The sequence below is a fragment of the Heliconius melpomene genome, chromosome 16 (assembly GCF_056956725.1).
Source record: "Heliconius melpomene rosina isolate 202511_hmr_F chromosome 16, ASM5695672v1, whole genome shotgun sequence".
Classification (NCBI taxonomy): domain Eukaryota; kingdom Metazoa; phylum Arthropoda; class Insecta; order Lepidoptera; family Nymphalidae; genus Heliconius; species Heliconius melpomene.
Window position 1 is genome coordinate 3,152,381 of NC_140404.1, and position 18,278 is coordinate 3,170,658.

An 18,278-nucleotide genomic window follows, 5' to 3' on the forward strand; every position below is an offset into this window, starting at 1 on the left:
GTATCCCACACCCAGCAGCGTAAGCATGCAGAAGGAACCTAGTGATTAGTCACTCCGTTCTCCATTTTGTCATTCATCTAGAAGTTCAGAAAATGGATAACATATTATAATTAGAACTTTTAATAAAAAAAGTGACCCTACAAGGGTTCTGTTTTCACCTTTTGAAGTACGGAACCCTAAAAATGCACAATATTGTCTCTGTCGTCTTTACAATTTTCCAACAAGCCGCAACATTAATGTGTACCGATTTACATATATTTGCATTGTAAGTAAGAACAGCGATTCTCTTGTCGTTGCTCTAACTTGCGGCTAAATTGACTTAACTTTCTGCTTCCTTCTTTGAAGTGTTCATTTTATATTTATGCTTAGCCTAACTTAGTTTAAATCTTTTATAATTTGAAATAAAAATGCCGGTTTGTACACACCATTTTACTATGAGTACGATTCTCGCTCGAGATGAAATATTTAATATTTTAATTTCTTCGCCCTAGTAACGAGGCAGAGCGCGGCGTTGAGTTCCGCCACACAACGCATAATGCTTCCAGAATTTGGTGGATAGTAGAGAACTGAAGTGTCTTAATGAGAACGGAATGTCTTGACAAAAGAGACCCAGGTTCCTTCTACCTATCCCTGCTAAGGTATTTTATAACGGAATTTTATAATGTCCAAAAATATCCATATTAATTATCAACTCTGGCAGTTGATTATATAACTTTACACTACATTCCACCATGTTGTTTTAAATTGCCAACGGAGAACCGCGTCACTATTCTCAATAGGTCCTAAACGATTAAAGACGAAATATACATAGGTTAATTAAGCATGACTCGTATAATAAATTACGAAAAGCAATGTCAGCCGATTCGAGCACATTTGCTGAGAGCGCTATTACGTACTCAGCTAATAACTTATTGCCTCGTACTATGACATATGACATATGTGCTTCTAAATAAGTGATATCAAGGCCAATCGTGGTTGATTGTGGGTTCGACATCCACTGGGAGAAATTAAATATTTGCTTAAATTCATATTTTCATCTGTTTGCTCTGGTGTCGAGGCAAAACGCGGCGTTGGGTTCCGCCATTCAACTCAACACACTATTTATATTATAATTTTTTCGTTGTGGCGTCGAGGTAAAGCGCGGCGTTGGGTTCCCTTATTCATCACATAATGCCTCCAGTCGTAACATTAGGTTCCCTCTGCCTACCGTACTGTGTGCAGGATAGAGCGTGAAGCTGATAAAAACAGAATATAGGTGCTATTGCTGCGACATGACTAATAGCGTCGATCCGGCCCTCTTAATCTTCTAGTTAAGATTTATTGCTATAATACGAAATTATGTTTCACCGACAAATTAGAATATTGATGTCGTGATTTATTTATTTATTATATATCATCAATTTTACGTGTACGCTATAAATTTTGATTTAAAGATTCATATAGGAGTAATAAATTATTACTAAGTAACTAAAATATGGTAATATCTGAAGTGATGGTTATAGTTCATTGATATTTATACTAAGTGGGTGTTTATACTTACGTTTGTTACGTATATCTACTATCTACCAATTTTGGCGATTTTCAACTAAGCAGTTTCTCGCTGTATCCCGCAGACAACAGAGTAGGCGGAGATAATCTAGTTTTATGACACTCTGTTCTCCACTTTCTGTCGGGTTTTTGACAAGTTTTACTGAAATTGACATTTCATAATTGTATACATAAATATTTCCTCGTTGTAATAAGTAAGGGTAGAATTTCAACCCCCATCAACCACAAGAACGAAGAGAATGGGGTGTCGGGTTACAGTATAATATTAGGATCATTTAAATGTAATTTTAACGTTACACAAATTCGAGTTAAAATACAGTAAAGATTTTTTTGCGATTTGTTTAAACTAAAAGTACAAGACCTGGACTCCGACTGTAAGTACGACGGTTGTTAGTTTTATATTCTAACTTCTCGAAAATTCGACGAAAAAAAAGTAACAAAGATAGGCTTTTGTAGAAACGATAAAAAATAACTTAAATAAACGATAAAAAATAAAATACCTATAGGCTATTTCAGCTATCAGTTCTTTATGGCTAGTTACATACAAAATTTTTATCGGCTTTCCGGATCCTGTCCTCAAAATCAAATTAAATGAATATTGTTAACATTTCAAGTCAATTTTTTCTTCGAGAAGTACTATTAAAAAATATAGTAAAGCACGTAGCAGCTGTAATTTTAACAAAATTGAATAATAACACAATTTTAAAAATGTCTCTACACCCAAGTCTCTAGAAACAATATATCACCTAATATATAACTTCCAGTACAGTGACATTACATCAGTCGTTATTCTCCAGAACTCTACCGTACTAGACTTTCCTCTTAGCTGCCTGCAATCTCGGTGGCCTTAATAAATAAGAAATAAAGCTAGTTCAAATATTTATTTGAAACATTTTATATTGGATAAAATAAATGTTTTTTCGGGCTCACATTTTATATAAGAGGATATATAGAGAAAACCTACTTTCAATACACTCCGTTCTCCAATTTTTACTCGCATTTGGACGACGAATTAACTTAACACTAGGTTTTCTCTGCCTATCCTGATGTGTACGGGATAAGACGTGATGCTGATGATTTTACAGTGAAATTTTACTGAAAAAAATAAATAAAAATCTAATGAAAATTATCCTACGTTGTACAGATAGTAATAAAATGAAAACATTAAAAGATAATTCCATATTAAAACGACTTGTCGTCCTATTTTCAAACCACAAATCAGTTACAGGAGATCTTAGTAAACTTCCAGAGCTTGTCAGTCACCTAACGAGGCAACTTGCAAACGAACGTGCCCCAGCACCGCAACTAATGCCTAACTATTTTGAATACGAACAATAATTTGTAAAGGGAAAGTTGTATACCCAAATGAAATTCCCCTCCTGCTTTGGGACCCTTGAAAGTAGTGGTTTTTATGAACGCCCTACATATTTTTCATGTACTGAACATATTTTCATGAACATATTTTCATGTATTCATCGGCACACATCAATTTCACGAAAATTTGAGCTTAGCAGAGTGTGTTAACACTATATTCTTCTGCCTACTCTGCTATATGAGGGAAAATCTGTTAGAATTAAGGAAAAAATCACAAAACTAATGCAACAATGGTTTACCCATAACATAAAATATTTTTCACGTAACCTTTTTACAATAAGTGGATTTCCATACACTTATGTAATTTAATATATCTCAGCTTTGGAATTCCAAATATATATCTTAGAATATTCAGTAGGCAACCCATATCAAGCAGTGATCATCAACTGACAGACGCTACAATGAGATGGGCCGAAGATTCTTCTATAACTAAATATATATTTATAGATAAACTACTAAATTTGTGCAGTTATTTCAATATTAGGTAGAGAGAAACTAATATTAAGACACTCCGTTTCTCACTTTAACACTGAATTCGAGACATTGCTCGTTGAGTGGCGGAACTCAACGCCGCGCGTTTGCCTTGGTACCAAAGCGAAGAAGTAAAAATATTAATAAATAATAACTTATTCCCCCGAGTGGGAATTGAACTCACAACCGTTGGCTCTTAAGAAGTAGAGATTATTTTGTTTCGAGTAATCATTATTAAGATATTGATTTAAGGTTAATGCAATCTCAAGAATACAATCTCAATAATACATTTAACTTCCTTGGAACAAATTAAAATAGTTTTAGTTATAGAACTTAAAAAAACTATTAAATAGTTTAATTAAAAACACATATATGTATATAATATGCAGGTAAAATTTTACAGTGAAACAGTAAGAAATAAGATGTGCTTATATTTTATCATCTCAGTTTCTCAGAAAATGTAAGTATATATATAGAGACTGTGTCATACACACGAGCTTGCATAATTAATGCAGTATATCCAGATATCCCAGACGTCTTTGTTCTCTATTGTTTTAATATAACGATCTTCCAGGAGAAATTAAGAGAAGAATGTACACTATAATTTAAATTTTATTTTAAAGTATCTTCTATATATTCACGCTGTATCCCGCACACAGCGGGATAGGCAGAGGGATCCTCCGAAGTCCAGAGCGAAGAAATTTAATAAATATTTCCTCGAGTGGACATCGAACCACAACCCCTGTGCTACGACTGGCCTCAACTGGCTTTTTTACTACTGCTCAGTTAAATATTGTTAAAAATATCCTTTTCTTACTATCTCCCGAATGAAAACACAGTTTGAAGAGAGTGCACTTTATTTAATTACCCAAAAGGAAGTGGAAAAGCATCGTCAGGCGAAAACTTGGCAATTAACTGTGAAACGACGACTTGTCTAAAGATACGAATAGTATTAATATATATATAACGTTGACTTTGACTTTACTGTCTGTTTATTTGTATTGGTTATTCCAGTGTAACGAGATAACTACCAAGATGATATTTACAATTTAATTAGTAAACTTTTGACTGTAAGCGACTGTACTGTAAACATAAATTGAAATTTTGTATTTAGAAATAATATATTACACCAAAAATGTAGTATATCTATATATATAAAAGGACTTGTCCTCACTGACTGAGGTAAGACGCGCGCACAGCCGTAACCGCTGATGGTAGAAACGTTAAATTTGGACAAAAGTTTACTTTCGTAATCTGGACATCCACTAAGAAGGGATTTTGAAAAATTTTAACCCTAAAGGGGTGAAATAAGGGTTCAAAGTTTGTATGGAAAAAAAATTAAATCGGCACCGATTTTTATAAAATTTGAAATTTAGATTTTTAAAAGTATTTAATTAAACACGTGTTTCATCGTTTTCTAGAATTCTCCCCCTAAGGGTGCAAATAAGGGGTTGAAAGTTTGTATAGGTTTTTTTTAAATCGTCACCAATTTTTATAAAATTTGAAATACAGACTCTTAAAAATATTTAATTGAACATATGTTTCATGTTTTTCTAGAATTCATCCCCTAAGGAGGCAAATAAGGGGTTGAAAGTTTGTATGGATAAAATCTTAAAATCTCCACCGATTTTTATAAAATTTGAAATTTAGACTCTTAAAAATATTTCATTGAACACATGTTTCATGGGTTATTAGAATTCACCCTTAAATACGCAAGTGAAGCTGCGCGCGTCCGCTAGTTAAGATATAAAGCTATAACGTAATAATATAACGTAGACGTAAGCTATAGCGTCGGATACGATGGTTGCTGGTTCAATCCCACTTAGGGGAACTGCTAGTTGGAAAAAGTTTTTCGTTGAAGTTAGTTATTTAAGAAGTAATGTTTTGACTTTTTGATATTTGTGCGGAAAGTGAGAACGGAGTGTCTCAGTTTAATAATAATAAATCTTAAGATCGAACATACTATTAGTTATTAATTGAATTCATGTTGAAGCGAGTGTAGAATATTCAATTACCTCAAAGGCTGGGCTAAATGAGTTTTACTTGAAAGATAGTATTTACTTAAAAGACCAAAGCTTCATCCATTAGAATTTTCTTGATATTTAAAAAATATATATATTTCATTATTAAATATTTTTTATTATTTATTAGATATTTCTAAGACCACAAATATTTTTATGTCTTTCAACTACAAAACTTAATTTTCACTATACCTATCTAAATTATAAAAATACGAAAAATTATTTAATAAAATGAGAAGGGACGCAAAATAATAACATTACGTACAATACAATTAGTATTCGAGCGCTCACAAACAAAAACGACTGGATGGTGTAAAGAGTGCTCTATTAAATTACCCAAAAGGAAACAAAAGGGAACAAAAAAAAATAAAATAAAGCGAAACGCCGGTAATTAACCGTGAAACAACAATGCTACAAAAAAAGAGAATCGGTAAGAGTTGAATGACAATTGTTTATGGACAATTATTTTATATGTATATTTGTATGAGTGGAGATAATTTTATAGCTAGTAAACTTTTCTTTTGTTTGTTAAGTGTTGCTAGCATTTTAAACTATAATATAATATAGTAAAAGAAAAAAACCAGGACTTTGAGTAGTAGTCGTGAACCTCTATTTTTACCAGAGCGAAAAACTAAAAATAATTTATTCCATCAAGTGGAAATCGAACCCACAATCGTTGAATTTACAGCCAGACTCTATGCCGTCAACAAAATGACTTTATATGCTTCCTATTAAATAAATCTCAAACGATAAGGTGACCGCGACCGCTGTCACGAGCACGCAATCATTTATCACCCTTTGTTTTCAATGTCCATAGACACGCCTCTCATGTGAAGGGGATGAAAATATCACGTTATAATTAAATTTAAAACAATATTTTGTTTGTAGGCAGAAGGAACCTAGTGTTAGACTTTCCGTTCCCCACTTTCCGATGATTTTTTCGAGGTTCCAGAACGAAGAAATGAAAATATTAATAAATAATAATTCTTTCCCTCGGGTTCCAACCCTCGTCTTTACAATCACACGCTTATGCCACTGGGCCACAACGACCTTACCATATTATTTACGCCTTAATAACGTGAAATATTAAATAATTTAACCAAAACAGTATGTGAACTTTTTCACAGAGATTTTTAACCTAATGATAAAGCTTTAAAAGGTTTCATTAATTAAAATACACTGCATTAAAACACTTTTAAATCTGCACCATTATTAAAATTCTTGAAATGGGTCTAGTAATTATACTAACATTTTAATCTAGTAATTAACTTTTTGCTAGTTAATTACAATTTTTTGAGGTTTTTTTTTAATATTTATAATATATTTACATATTATTTAGTAGTCCTAGTACATCGTATTATTAGGGTCCCGCATCGAAAACGGTGAAACGGGACTTTATCACTAAGACTTCACTGTCCATCCGTTCGTCTTTCTATATATATGTTAGATATTTGAAATTTACACAGACAATATAAAGAAAATCAATGCCGTCTTTATAGATTAATGGTACGGAACCATTTGTGCGTGAGTCCGACTCGCACTTGGCCGGTTTTTTTTAACTATGCTTTAACTAACACTAGTAGAATAGAACTTTTAACTCAAAAGCTACCAATTGACATTCAAACAGGATCTCAGTCTAAATATAAAGTTTTCAAAACATAATAAACAATTACAAAATAAACTTACCCCTCCTAAAATCTCATTTAAAACGAGTTATACGATTCGCTTTGTACTTTGAGCTTTGAAAATGTTATTTATAGAGAAACTAAATAAGTAAAGAGGCAAAGTAATCAGTGAAAGAAATGGAATAACATTAAATAAATCCGTATAAAATCGGCATATGGGTGAAAAGTTTAATAAAAAAATATATTTATTAACCTCTCTCCCTCTCTCTCTCTCTCTCGATCTTACTCCAGTAATGGATGATCGAGCGTTTATTCCTTTATTTATTACTCAGTAACAGCTTTTTTCAATTAAGCTCGATATTCAATATATTTTAATGTTAACCACATTGTGTTCGTCGGAACGTGTCGGATTGATACTTAAATGTATTGCATTTAAATAATTATCGTGAAAGGAGAGCTTTCGTGTTTTTTAAAAGCTCGCTCAGTACTTTTCTTGTTTAATTGACAAGTTAATTTATTATACACTCGTTTAATACTTTCATGAGTGTATTTAAGGCCTGCCGTTGTGCAAGGCACAAATGTGCGTGACAGGTGGTAGGTTTGATTCCTCGCTCTGGCAACGAGGTAAAGCAAAACGTTGAATACCGCCACTCAACACGCAATGCCTCCAGAACTGTGCGAAAAGTAGGAAACGGGAACGAAGTGTTGAACACTATTAGGTTCGTAGATTCTCTCTGCTTAGCCTTGTGCTTAAAACAATAATATTTCTATCTTTATGTTTGGCTATTTAATCACCAAAACCTGCTAAAATTTATCATAGAAATGTATTACAATCATAACATTATAAATACAAATACAATTTAACATCTATAGCCATCTATAGTCGTCATCAATTTCAATGGTTGTTTTGTTATTTTTTTTTAATATCAGTTGTCAATCAATATTAATTAAAGTTTACCTGTCAAAATTTAAAATTATTCAAATAGGAAATGATTTGTCGGAATGTAACAAAATACGGAATACATAGATATTTCTTTATTAAAGTCACCTTATACGCTCTGTTTATACAGGGTGTATTCTAGTGACGGAAATAATATCAGAGTATCAGTTACTAATGTATCCGGACTATTGGTTGTATAGTCTTTTTTATTAAAAAAAAAACATTACGAAGTCGTACAACGTTTCTAATTAAAAACGAGGCAAATATAAAATTTTTTAGCTTCGCTTTTATTAACAGCAACAAAAGGAAATGCTATACCTTTGTTTTACGATTCGAAAAGGTAGGTGTAATTTCGGTAGTAAAAGCTACGAATTTTACATATTTTACCATTTTATAAATATTTTATACGCTACGTGTCTAAGAAACACCGTTTTATAACCATTTTTCATATTTCTGAAATATTATTTTCAACTGTTGCAAGTTTTATTTGAAGAAGAACAATGGAAGTGTTACTTTTACCTGTTACTAATATATAATTATTTCGTTGCAATCTTTGTTGTAAATTTTTTTCTTCCGCTTCACGCTCTATCCCGCATTTAACAGAGTAGGCAGAGAAAGAGAGACTAAGACTAGAGACTAATCACTTTCCACCGAATTTTTCGAGGCAGTGCATGCTGAGTGGAACTTACACTCGCTTTTGATACCAGAGCGAAGCGAAATGAAAATATTGATAAATTATAATCCATTTCCCCGAGTGACAACCAACGTCTCTCAACATGCAATGCCGAAAATTCTGCGGAGAGTGGGGAACGGAGTGTGTTAACACTTCCCTCTGAGATACAGTGAGAAGCTGAAAACAATACATTAAAAAAACGACAATGTCCAAGAAAGCTATTATCTAAGTGCAATAACATAAGAAAAGAAGTTATGCGTTCAGTGACCCCTGTGAGTCTGTCTACCAATGTTTTCCCAGGAACTGCCCCCCACCCCGCCGTCTAGACGTTCAGAGTAAACACTATTTGTCTAACTCGCGCTCGCGTGCCTTCCGTACATTTTAGAATAGATTCATATTGATTAAGGAATATATTACTAGATGTTTGTCATACAAATTAATGATAAAGAAACTGATTTGTTTTATTGAAATTGTAATAATTTTAATGGTCTTTTTTTCTTCTAGTCGAGGCTTTAATCTTTTTTCTTACCAGAAGTTGGATATTTGAATTTGAAATATAAATAAATATATGTTAAATAGTTAATTAACAATCACTTTCACTACAAAATATACATAAATAAAATTGAATTGTCTGTCTGTTTTTCAAAATAACCTTGTCTTTTCCAAGTACATATAGGTATATAATTTTAATTATTTACAACATACTAAAACACAAAATTTTTATTAACAAAGGACAGAAGAGAATCAATTTAAAAATGTAAAAACTGTCAATCTTAACCAAAACTTGTTCATTTCCAGGCGACCAGCGGTGCAGAGCCGCAAGTCGCGGTGCTATGCGAGGCCGGCGCCACCTACCACCCGCAGTACATGTCTGCAGCGGGGCGGTGGACGCCCGACCTTACGACGAAACCCCACAACTGCTTGAAGGACAAGATGGAAATACTTGACTATTGCAAGAAGGTAAAATTGTAAAAAAATAACAGAATAATAACAATATGTAGAAAGAAGTATGAATATTAAAAAGTCAAATCAAGAAACAATCCAAGGCGAATCAAGTTAAAAAATCAGAAATATTTTAAGAAATTTTAACCCGCAAAAATATTTTAACTCTAGCAATTCTCTCATCTGCAGGTATACCCAAGCCACGACATCACCAACATCGTAGAGGCTTCCCACTACGTCAAAGTCAGCAACTGGTGCAAGCTCGGCTCCGGCAACGCCGCCAAGTGCAAAGTCACCAGATGGGTGAAGCCCTTCCGTTGTCTTGGTATGCATATAACCGATAAGATCACATTTTATAGGCTTTAATACAATTATTCATTTTATTATATCATCACCAATTCAATAAACATAATAAATAAGTACTTTTTTTACTAAAACTAGAATGACTAAATTTTAATTAAAATCCTAGTGTTAAGACACTGAGTTCGCCATTTTTCGCCGAATTCTAAAGACGTGTTAAGTGGTGGAACCCAACGCCGCGCTTTGCCTCGAAAACAAATCGAAGAAATCAAAATATAAAATAAATAATAATGATCTCATATCTTTATAATATATTCACAAATGTCCACGTTAACTACAAAGATTATTTGGTGGCAGAAGGCCCATTCCAATCGGACGCGCTGTTAGTACCTGAGAGCTGTCTGTTCGATCACATCCACAACCAGAGCCGGTGCTGGCAATTCTCCCGTTGGAACGCTACTGCTGGACGCGCCTGCGCCCAACGAGGACTGCGCCTGCGCACCTTCGCTATGCTCCTGCCCTGCGGCATCAGCTTGTTTTCTGGAGTCGAATTTGTGTGCTGCCCTAAACATTTTAAGGGTAAGTGTTCAAAAATTAACTCTACTATTAATTTATATAATTACTGTACTAGGCCTTTTTTTGAGTAAGTATTGTCACTAGCTGGCTAATTAAGCCAAGAAAATAAAATTCTTTTTGAATAACATTTTCTCCCATAAAATCGAATTAGCAGTCGTTGCGTTACGAGTCAGGCAGTCCTTAACTATGCCACAATGGCGTAAGTTTTGAAACCATTCGTAAGGACTTATACTATTTTTTTAAATTTTTAACATGTCTTGGATTTTCACAGAGAATGTCAAGATGCACAAGCCCATGGATGTAGGCGTGCCGGTGAGCCCTGGTGGTGAGGAAATGTTGGCTGCATCTGCTGCTATGGATGAACGTGATGATGAACTCCTTGATGACGAAGATACTCTCACCGATGATGATGATGACACTCTCAATCTCAGCGATGATGATGACGACGACGATACTGACGACGGTAACTCAATTTATTATTTAGGAAAACTTGTGAATTATATGGAATATATTTAATATTTATTATTACTATTTGTTGTATAATTTTTGTACATACATAAATTAATATTTGTGTAAGCAGATATGGATGAGGATGAAGATGCTGATTTGACTCGTGATGATGACGCCGAAGACGATGACTATACTGATGCTGACGACTCTGCTTGGCCACGACCTGAATCTTCTGCGTCGCCTTCGACCACCACTTCCACCACGACTACCACTACCACAACTACTACGGTTAGTTAACAACTCGATGATATTTCTCGACACATGTAAAGAGACTTGATGATGAAGCTATATTAAAGCAATACAATAGTTCCAATACATGTCCTTATGTTTCAATTTATCCGTTTTTAAATTTCTGGAATTATTTTTTTGGATATATCGTTTCATACCTGACATTATGTAATGTTAAAATTTAATATATCTTAAGACATTTATGCACATACTTCACTACTAGGTGTTCTACTATACTTTGTTTCCTTTAAAGATAACCGGTACATATTTTGCAGGCTTCCACTGCTACATCCGACCCTTACTTTTCGCATTTTGACCCCCGGACTGAACATCAGAGCTACAAGGACGCACAGCAACGACTTGAAGAGACTCACCGTGAAAAGGTAAATTATAAGTTAATAATGAAAATTATACATTCTAAAATTTCATTTTTCATAGAATTGGAGAGATTTTGAGTGGTGGTTTTTAACGCCACGCTTTATCGCGCCATAGCGAGAAAATAAAAAAAAATCGTTAGGATGGAATGCATTATCATCGTATAGTCTGACGACGTGCTACTGCGCCATGGTGGCCTCTATATATTTAATAAATTGTATATAAGGTCTAACACAATTAAATAAAAAAAAACCACTAACTTATATTTTAGATTACCAAAGTGATGCGTGAATGGTCTGAGCTGGAAGATCGTTATCAACAAATGATGTCCTCAGACCCTGTCGCCGCGCAAACTTTCCGCCAACATATGACTGCTAAGTTCCAGGCTAATATCCAGGTAATATAAAAAAAAGGTTTACAATAACAAAAGCCAGCTTCACGCTCTATCCCTCATGTAGCAGGGTAGGTAGAGAGAGCCTCGAGTTCTAAGACATAGAGGCAGAAGTCAACATCGCGCTTTGCCTCGACGCGACCATAACGATGAAATTGTAATACATTAAAATAAATTAAAATATTTCATTTTCTCGAGTGGGAATCGAATCCACAACATGCTTGTGTATCTGAATCCAAGATATTCAATTATGAAAATCCCTAAACAAATATTATAAATAAAAAATTTTTATCTACAGTCGTTAGAAGAAGAAGGCGTATCTGAACGCCGCCGTCTCGCCGCCCTGCACCAGCAGCGCGTCCTCGCACACCTCGCTCAGCGTCGCCGCACCGCGCTCGCGTGCTACTCGCGCTCGCTGCGGGATACTCCACCCAATGTATGAACATTTTTGACTATTTGTTATTTTGAAAATTTAAATATTGATAATTTTTTTCTTTTATAATGAAAGTATATAATGAAAGTGTTATATGGAAGAAAACTTTCAAAAAATTTAATTATATGTATATTTTAAGGTACTTTTTATTCTAAGCAAAACTATTCTATTTCAACTTTACCTTGAAAATTTTTGCTTGCTTTAAAATATTTTTTAAAAAATAAAATTGAATTGAATAGTGAATTTGTTGTGTGAAAGGATGAATTTGGAGTGTAAAACCTATGTAACTTAATATCTTGAAAATAAACGGTCTAAAATTATTTTAAATTTGTAAAAATGAATCATCAGGCTCATCGTGTCCAAAAATGCCTACAACGACTGGTCCGCGCGCTGGCGGCCGAACGCAGCGGAGCCCTAGCAGCGTGGCGCCGCGCCGCCGCCGCTGGACGCGAGGCTGCTGCCGCTGAACGCGCTAGTGCTGCTGATAGGTTACAGGTACACATTTTATTTTTGTATGCTTAATTTGGGTGAATTAAAAAAAATTCTTCACAGTGTCCCGCAGATAACAGGGTAAGCTGATGGACCCTAGTGCTGAGATCATCATCATCAGCTCCTTAACCAAAAAGTTAAAAAGAATCGATATAAAAAATCATACTTCAAATGATCCAACGTCTCAATAAAAGGGATAGGTATACTTCTAAAGATATTATCTCAAGAAGGTCCTATTAGCAAAAAACTGTCTTTTCAAATGTAACATTTTTCTTCGGATGTGTCGAAATATTAGTCGTCTACGTACGTACGTACGTCGTTAGCTTACACTGTTAATAAAAAATTCTTTATCAATATTAATTCATATTTTTTATAAGGATGCTGACCGCGCCTTACAACGTGCTCTTACTTCTCTCCGCCGCCGCCCACACCTGTACGCTAGCATCGGAACCGCTATTGAAGACTATGTTCAGGTAAACTTCGGTGACCTATGCACTTATTAACTTACATAAATAAACAAATATTATAATTACGAAACAACAATTTTAAAAATATTATTATTACTAAATATCCCAAATCCATTCACATATTTGTAACAAAATAAAATATATATATTTACAGTCAATGCAATCCAAGGACGACATGGCCGTGTCCCTTATGTCTATGACGCCTGAAGCTGAAGAGTTACTTCTGGACCGCATCGAGGCTGAGGTGCAGAGGGAACAGGCCGCACGCGACCAACTCAACGCTAAGAGAGACCAACGCACCCGCCAGCGCCAGGATATACAGAATGAACGGGCTAGGGTATGATAAATATAGATTTTTTCCTTTTTTATTTATAAATATGAAAATGGAGATTAAAAATATGTAAAGTTTGATATGAATTCTAACATTTTCTTATTGCTTATTATCATTTAAATGTATGAATATTTTGTTATTTTATAATGAAAGTTGAACCATGTGGAAGAAAGTTTTTGGGTTTTTACGTAAGCCGAATCCCGAACTTACATTTTGTAATATAGAATAAAATACCCAATTACAGACATCCAACGGTCTCAAAGAAACTGAAGAAACAGACGACGAGGCCAGTGAAGTGATCGACACTGAGGACACCACCACTACGCCGACCACGCAGACCTCCCCCGCGCCCTCTCCATCACCTTCAGCTTCTGTGTCCGTACATGACTTTACCACACGATCAGCTTTTACACAGGAAACTACTCCAACGGTATGATTAGAGTTTGTTTGTTTTTTTTTGTTTTTGGTTTCCACTTTGTCCCTCATATAATAAGGTCGGCAGAGGGAACCTATCTTTGGTATAAATTCTCCACTTTTCGTCCAATTTTTAAGATGAACCCCAATGCCGCGCTTAGTCTAGCAAAACGGGGATGGGGGAACAATTTAAATATAATCGTATTTTTTTTATTTCACCACTAAAAAGTATTACCACTTGCTTCGATGTTTTTTTTTGTCTATTTTGCTCTCATTTATTCTATTATATAAGACTTTTTTATTATTTTTAAAATTAGGTTCAGGATATCATTACAAGCACGATGACTGATGCCCCCGAGACCGAGACCGAAACAAGCGAAGTTGGTGAGACCTCTAGCCGACGTTCTACAAGCGAGGTACTTTTTCATTTGTTCTTTTATAATTGTTGTATACTAAATATTATAAATAAATAATTAAAAAGTCATTTTGTATTTATGACGTCTATAAAATCTAGGTGAGCCGTCAGTTATTATTTGTGGCCTTGGTCAAAGTCAGATTAAACTGATAAGGATGTAATAAATTACACAAAAAGAATATATTTGTCATTAGAAATGGGTAAATAACTGATATTTATTGATTAATTCCAGACCGAGGGCGAAGGGCTACGCGCTGCATTGGAGCAAGCTGAAGAAAGGGCGCCGCCACCACCAGCGCACGCTCTCAAACATGAACTGCAACACTCTCAACCTGTAAGATTACTTACTTATTTTTTTAATTAGATTTTTTCATATTTTTTTTCATTTGGTCTTCTCAATAACTATACACAAATTTTAAATATTAACAAATTAAAAAACATAAAATAATACTCTGGTTAAAAACAAAACGGAATTATCGTCGGAATTAACGGAATGACGCAGTGGTGAATGCCATTTCTGTCCGATTTCCATTCGGGGGAATGAAATATTTAGTATTTTCATTTCCTCGCTTTACTAATACAGCAAAAAAGCCCGGCGTTAATTTCCGCCCCCACAACATACAATGCCATGAGAATTCTGCGAAAAATACTGAACATAGTGCATAAAAAAATCAAAAAATTCCAAACATCCAAGCCCTCAATAATAACAGTATGATCGTGGTTCCCAGGGCTTCACAGTCCGCGGCTCGAGCGCCCCCAGCGGTGGCTCGGGCGCGCTGTACCCCGCGCTGTGCGTGGGCGGCGCGGCGCTGGCGGCGGCCGCGGCCGTCGCGCTCGCAGTCGCGCGTCGCCGCGACCGCGCGCCCTCCGCGCAGGGATTTGTTCAGGTTTGTATCCTCCTCAGGGCATGTGTGAAGAGGTTGATGACAGTGGACGAGCCGAAAGAGGTATGCAGAGGCTGTAGCCTTTGGTGCTCCGTTCTGTCTGGCCATCTTGCTAGACATACAGCGTAAAGCTATATAACTAAGTAAAGGATTTGTTATAGCAGAGTTTTCGTAATATTGTTATATAGTTTTATTTATTCTGTTTGTTTTTGTAATATAATATATTATATATAGTAAATTATTAAAAATATATATTCCAGGTGGAGCAAACAGGCGCTGTCGCTCCCACTCCTGAAGAGCGACACGTGGCCAACATGCAAATCAACGGCTACGAGAACCCTACCTACAAATACTTTGAAGTCAAGGAGTAAATTAATGGCTACATTCACCCACCAGACTTGCTTTGCTGGCTCTTTCTTACTTCCGGAAACGTAGGCAACGACAAGTACTTAGAAATGTCTCAACGATCGTTCAGCTTATCCTATCCCCTGAGGTTTCGAGCTACACCAACTTAACAATTAAAAGCACAATATTATAAAAGTCGTCCATTTTAAAGTAACAACGCCAACGGTTCACTAAAATTAGATTTTATAATCGGAAACAAGGGATGGAAACGTTTCGCTCTTTATTTGTGGTGTGTGCTAGATACCCCTAGTTTGAGTCGATGGTACCCCCCCTCCTTATGTCTATTTCCTTGAATAATTAATTCTTTATGGAATGAATGTGTGTGATGATTTACTAACTCTATACTGTACGTAAAGCGAGCCTGGTGGCGGAGACAGAGTTCATTTTAATTATAAAGCTTCTACGATTAGTCAACGTATGTGTATATTGCGGTCACGCAACCAGTCAAAGTAAACATAATTGATATTAGAATTTATATTGTTTTTTTTTATATGTTATTTTTTTATGTTTGCACCAAAATATTTATTTGTTTTTAAGATTTAGGTCTAAGTTCGTCTAGTGTCCTAGAAATCATAAGTGTCACTGTAGTCGAGTTGTTTAATTAAGTTTTCGAGACCGCACCTCGAGTGACAACTGCAGCGACGACCTCTCACTTTAATTAGTAATTATAAGTTAACTTTGCGCTTATCTATATGATATTTCGTCATTGATCTCACTTTAGAACGGTAATATCTTATTTATCAACTCACGGAGTTGAACGCTGTAAGTTGTCACTCGAGCCAGTGGAACAAACGTCCATGGTACGCTGTGTATATAGACTCCGCGTACAAATTTGAACCTAAATTTACTTACTCTTAAAGCCCGCTTTCTTTTTCTAATGTAGGTAGAACATAACGTGAATTTTATGTAATAAAATGCGAAAATATATTTTAATAATTATGTGTACTTAGCAAAGGGACGGGCGGCAAAGCCGGCGCGGGTGAACGCTTAGCCTTTGTAGTCTTCTTCTAGTCAAAGGAACCTTTTATAATCTGAGATTGCCTTTTACACGAGAACTCGATCGGGTGAAAGTATCTCGGATATACATATATCTCTATCTCTTTACCCCCCTTTTATCTTTCTTCGTTTACCCGCGGGACAATACTCATAGTTCCCGATAGGAAAGAACTGTGTACTCAAAGTGTGCGAGGAAAACAATCAACGCTCTCGAAGGAAGTTCTGACATGAAGAAGAAGAAGAAGAAGAAGTTCTTCGTAATATCTAGTCATATGGGTGCAGGATAACGGTTGTGGCGCACATTGGGTACGCGGCAACGCCGATACAGTTAAGCTTAGTGGGTGTATGTACGGTTATTATAATAAGTAGATGTACAAAAGTAATACATTATATAGATGTTTTAGCGTCAGATAAATAGATATAAAGCAAAATATAATTATATATCGCATTCGTCCGTTTAATGTAAGGGCTTGCGCTCGTGTCTACTCCCACGTACCACACCTAACGATACGCCGTAGTTAAGATGTAATTCTGCCTCAGTATTATATACATTTAAGCTTATTTGTTATATAAGCTAATTTATATACACTAATTCTATTCGTTGACGGGCGATGTGACGTTGCTAATTTAAGAAAGTCATATCAGATGCGTCACGGCGTTGAGCCCCGTCCGCTCGGCGCTAGATGGCGCTGCGTGTGCCACATGCGCCGGAGTGGGCGAAGCTCTAGAGGGCGCCCGCCCGTGGCTTGTACGGCATTTACATAAGTTTACTCACTGTATAACGTAAGTCTAATCCTGCATCAAGTAACCGCTGTATTTTTAATAATAACTAAGTAACGAGCCGACCACTTATTTTTTTAACAAAACTTTTTGCTCAAAATCAAGCTGTCTCTCGTCGGTTATTATAATTCTGTATCCATTCGATGTTTAATATTTCGATGTAAACAATATTCGATGTTAGTAGATTAATCCTGTTTTATGTAATTTCAGATCACTATTTCACGTATTTTGAGAATATAATAAATAAATGGTTTGAAATCTTTTGTGTTTCCTATGCTACATTTTATTGTGAGTTCGAAGTTCAAATTGAATCAATAAATAGGAATTTAAAAATTGGTGTTGTTAATGGCGGTGTTGCCACATCCTGTCGCTCTTTCAAGATTATCCCAAATAATAAATTAAATTTATTTAAATAAATGTAATGTAAAATAATAATGATAAACTTAAATATTCAGGTATTTAACTTTAAAATATTTGTAACGAACACAAATATAATATATAATACGAGTACAAAGGTATTTTATATACATTTGTAAAATATCAACGATTAAATAATTAATTATCCTGAAGTAATTTTCATGAAATATTTCTATTCAATTCTTCGTTTTGGTGCCGAGGTCAAGCCTCAAGAATTCAGCTGAAAGTGGGGAACGAAAGTGGAAGTGTCAGTCTTAACACTAGGGAAAGGAT

At 35.1% G+C, this 18,278-nt stretch overlaps 1 protein-coding gene across 3 annotated transcripts in view; it reads left to right on the plus strand.

Annotated features, from left to right (window-relative positions):
- LOC146530697 (amyloid-beta-like protein) overlaps positions 1-17,921 on the plus strand; it is a 116,401-nt gene extending 98,480 nt beyond the window's left edge. The window contains exons 2-17 of one of the 3 annotated variants that reach the window (XM_085199127.1): positions 9,451-9,612; positions 9,784-9,919; positions 10,252-10,473; positions 10,742-10,933; positions 11,051-11,208; positions 11,484-11,591; positions 11,855-11,980; positions 12,273-12,410; positions 12,756-12,902; positions 13,274-13,369; positions 13,518-13,700; positions 13,939-14,124; positions 14,426-14,524; positions 14,756-14,857; positions 15,252-15,410; positions 15,668-17,921. In XM_085199127.1, the coding sequence (XP_085055253.1) occupies positions 9,451-9,612; positions 9,784-9,919; positions 10,252-10,473; positions 10,742-10,933; positions 11,051-11,208; positions 11,484-11,591; positions 11,855-11,980; positions 12,273-12,410; positions 12,756-12,902; positions 13,274-13,369; positions 13,518-13,700; positions 13,939-14,124; positions 14,426-14,524; positions 14,756-14,857; positions 15,252-15,410; positions 15,668-15,778 (2,325 nt within the window). In that variant the 3' untranslated portion in view covers positions 15,779-17,921. The remainder of the gene's footprint in view (positions 1-9,450; positions 9,613-9,783; positions 9,920-10,251; positions 10,474-10,741; positions 10,934-11,050; positions 11,209-11,483; positions 11,592-11,854; positions 11,981-12,272; positions 12,411-12,755; positions 12,903-13,273; positions 13,370-13,517; positions 13,701-13,938; positions 14,125-14,425; positions 14,525-14,755; positions 14,858-15,251; positions 15,411-15,667) is intronic. The other 2 variants (XM_085199129.1, XM_085199128.1) reach the window with 2 other exon arrangements.
- Positions 17,922-18,278: the final 357 nt, after the last annotated feature.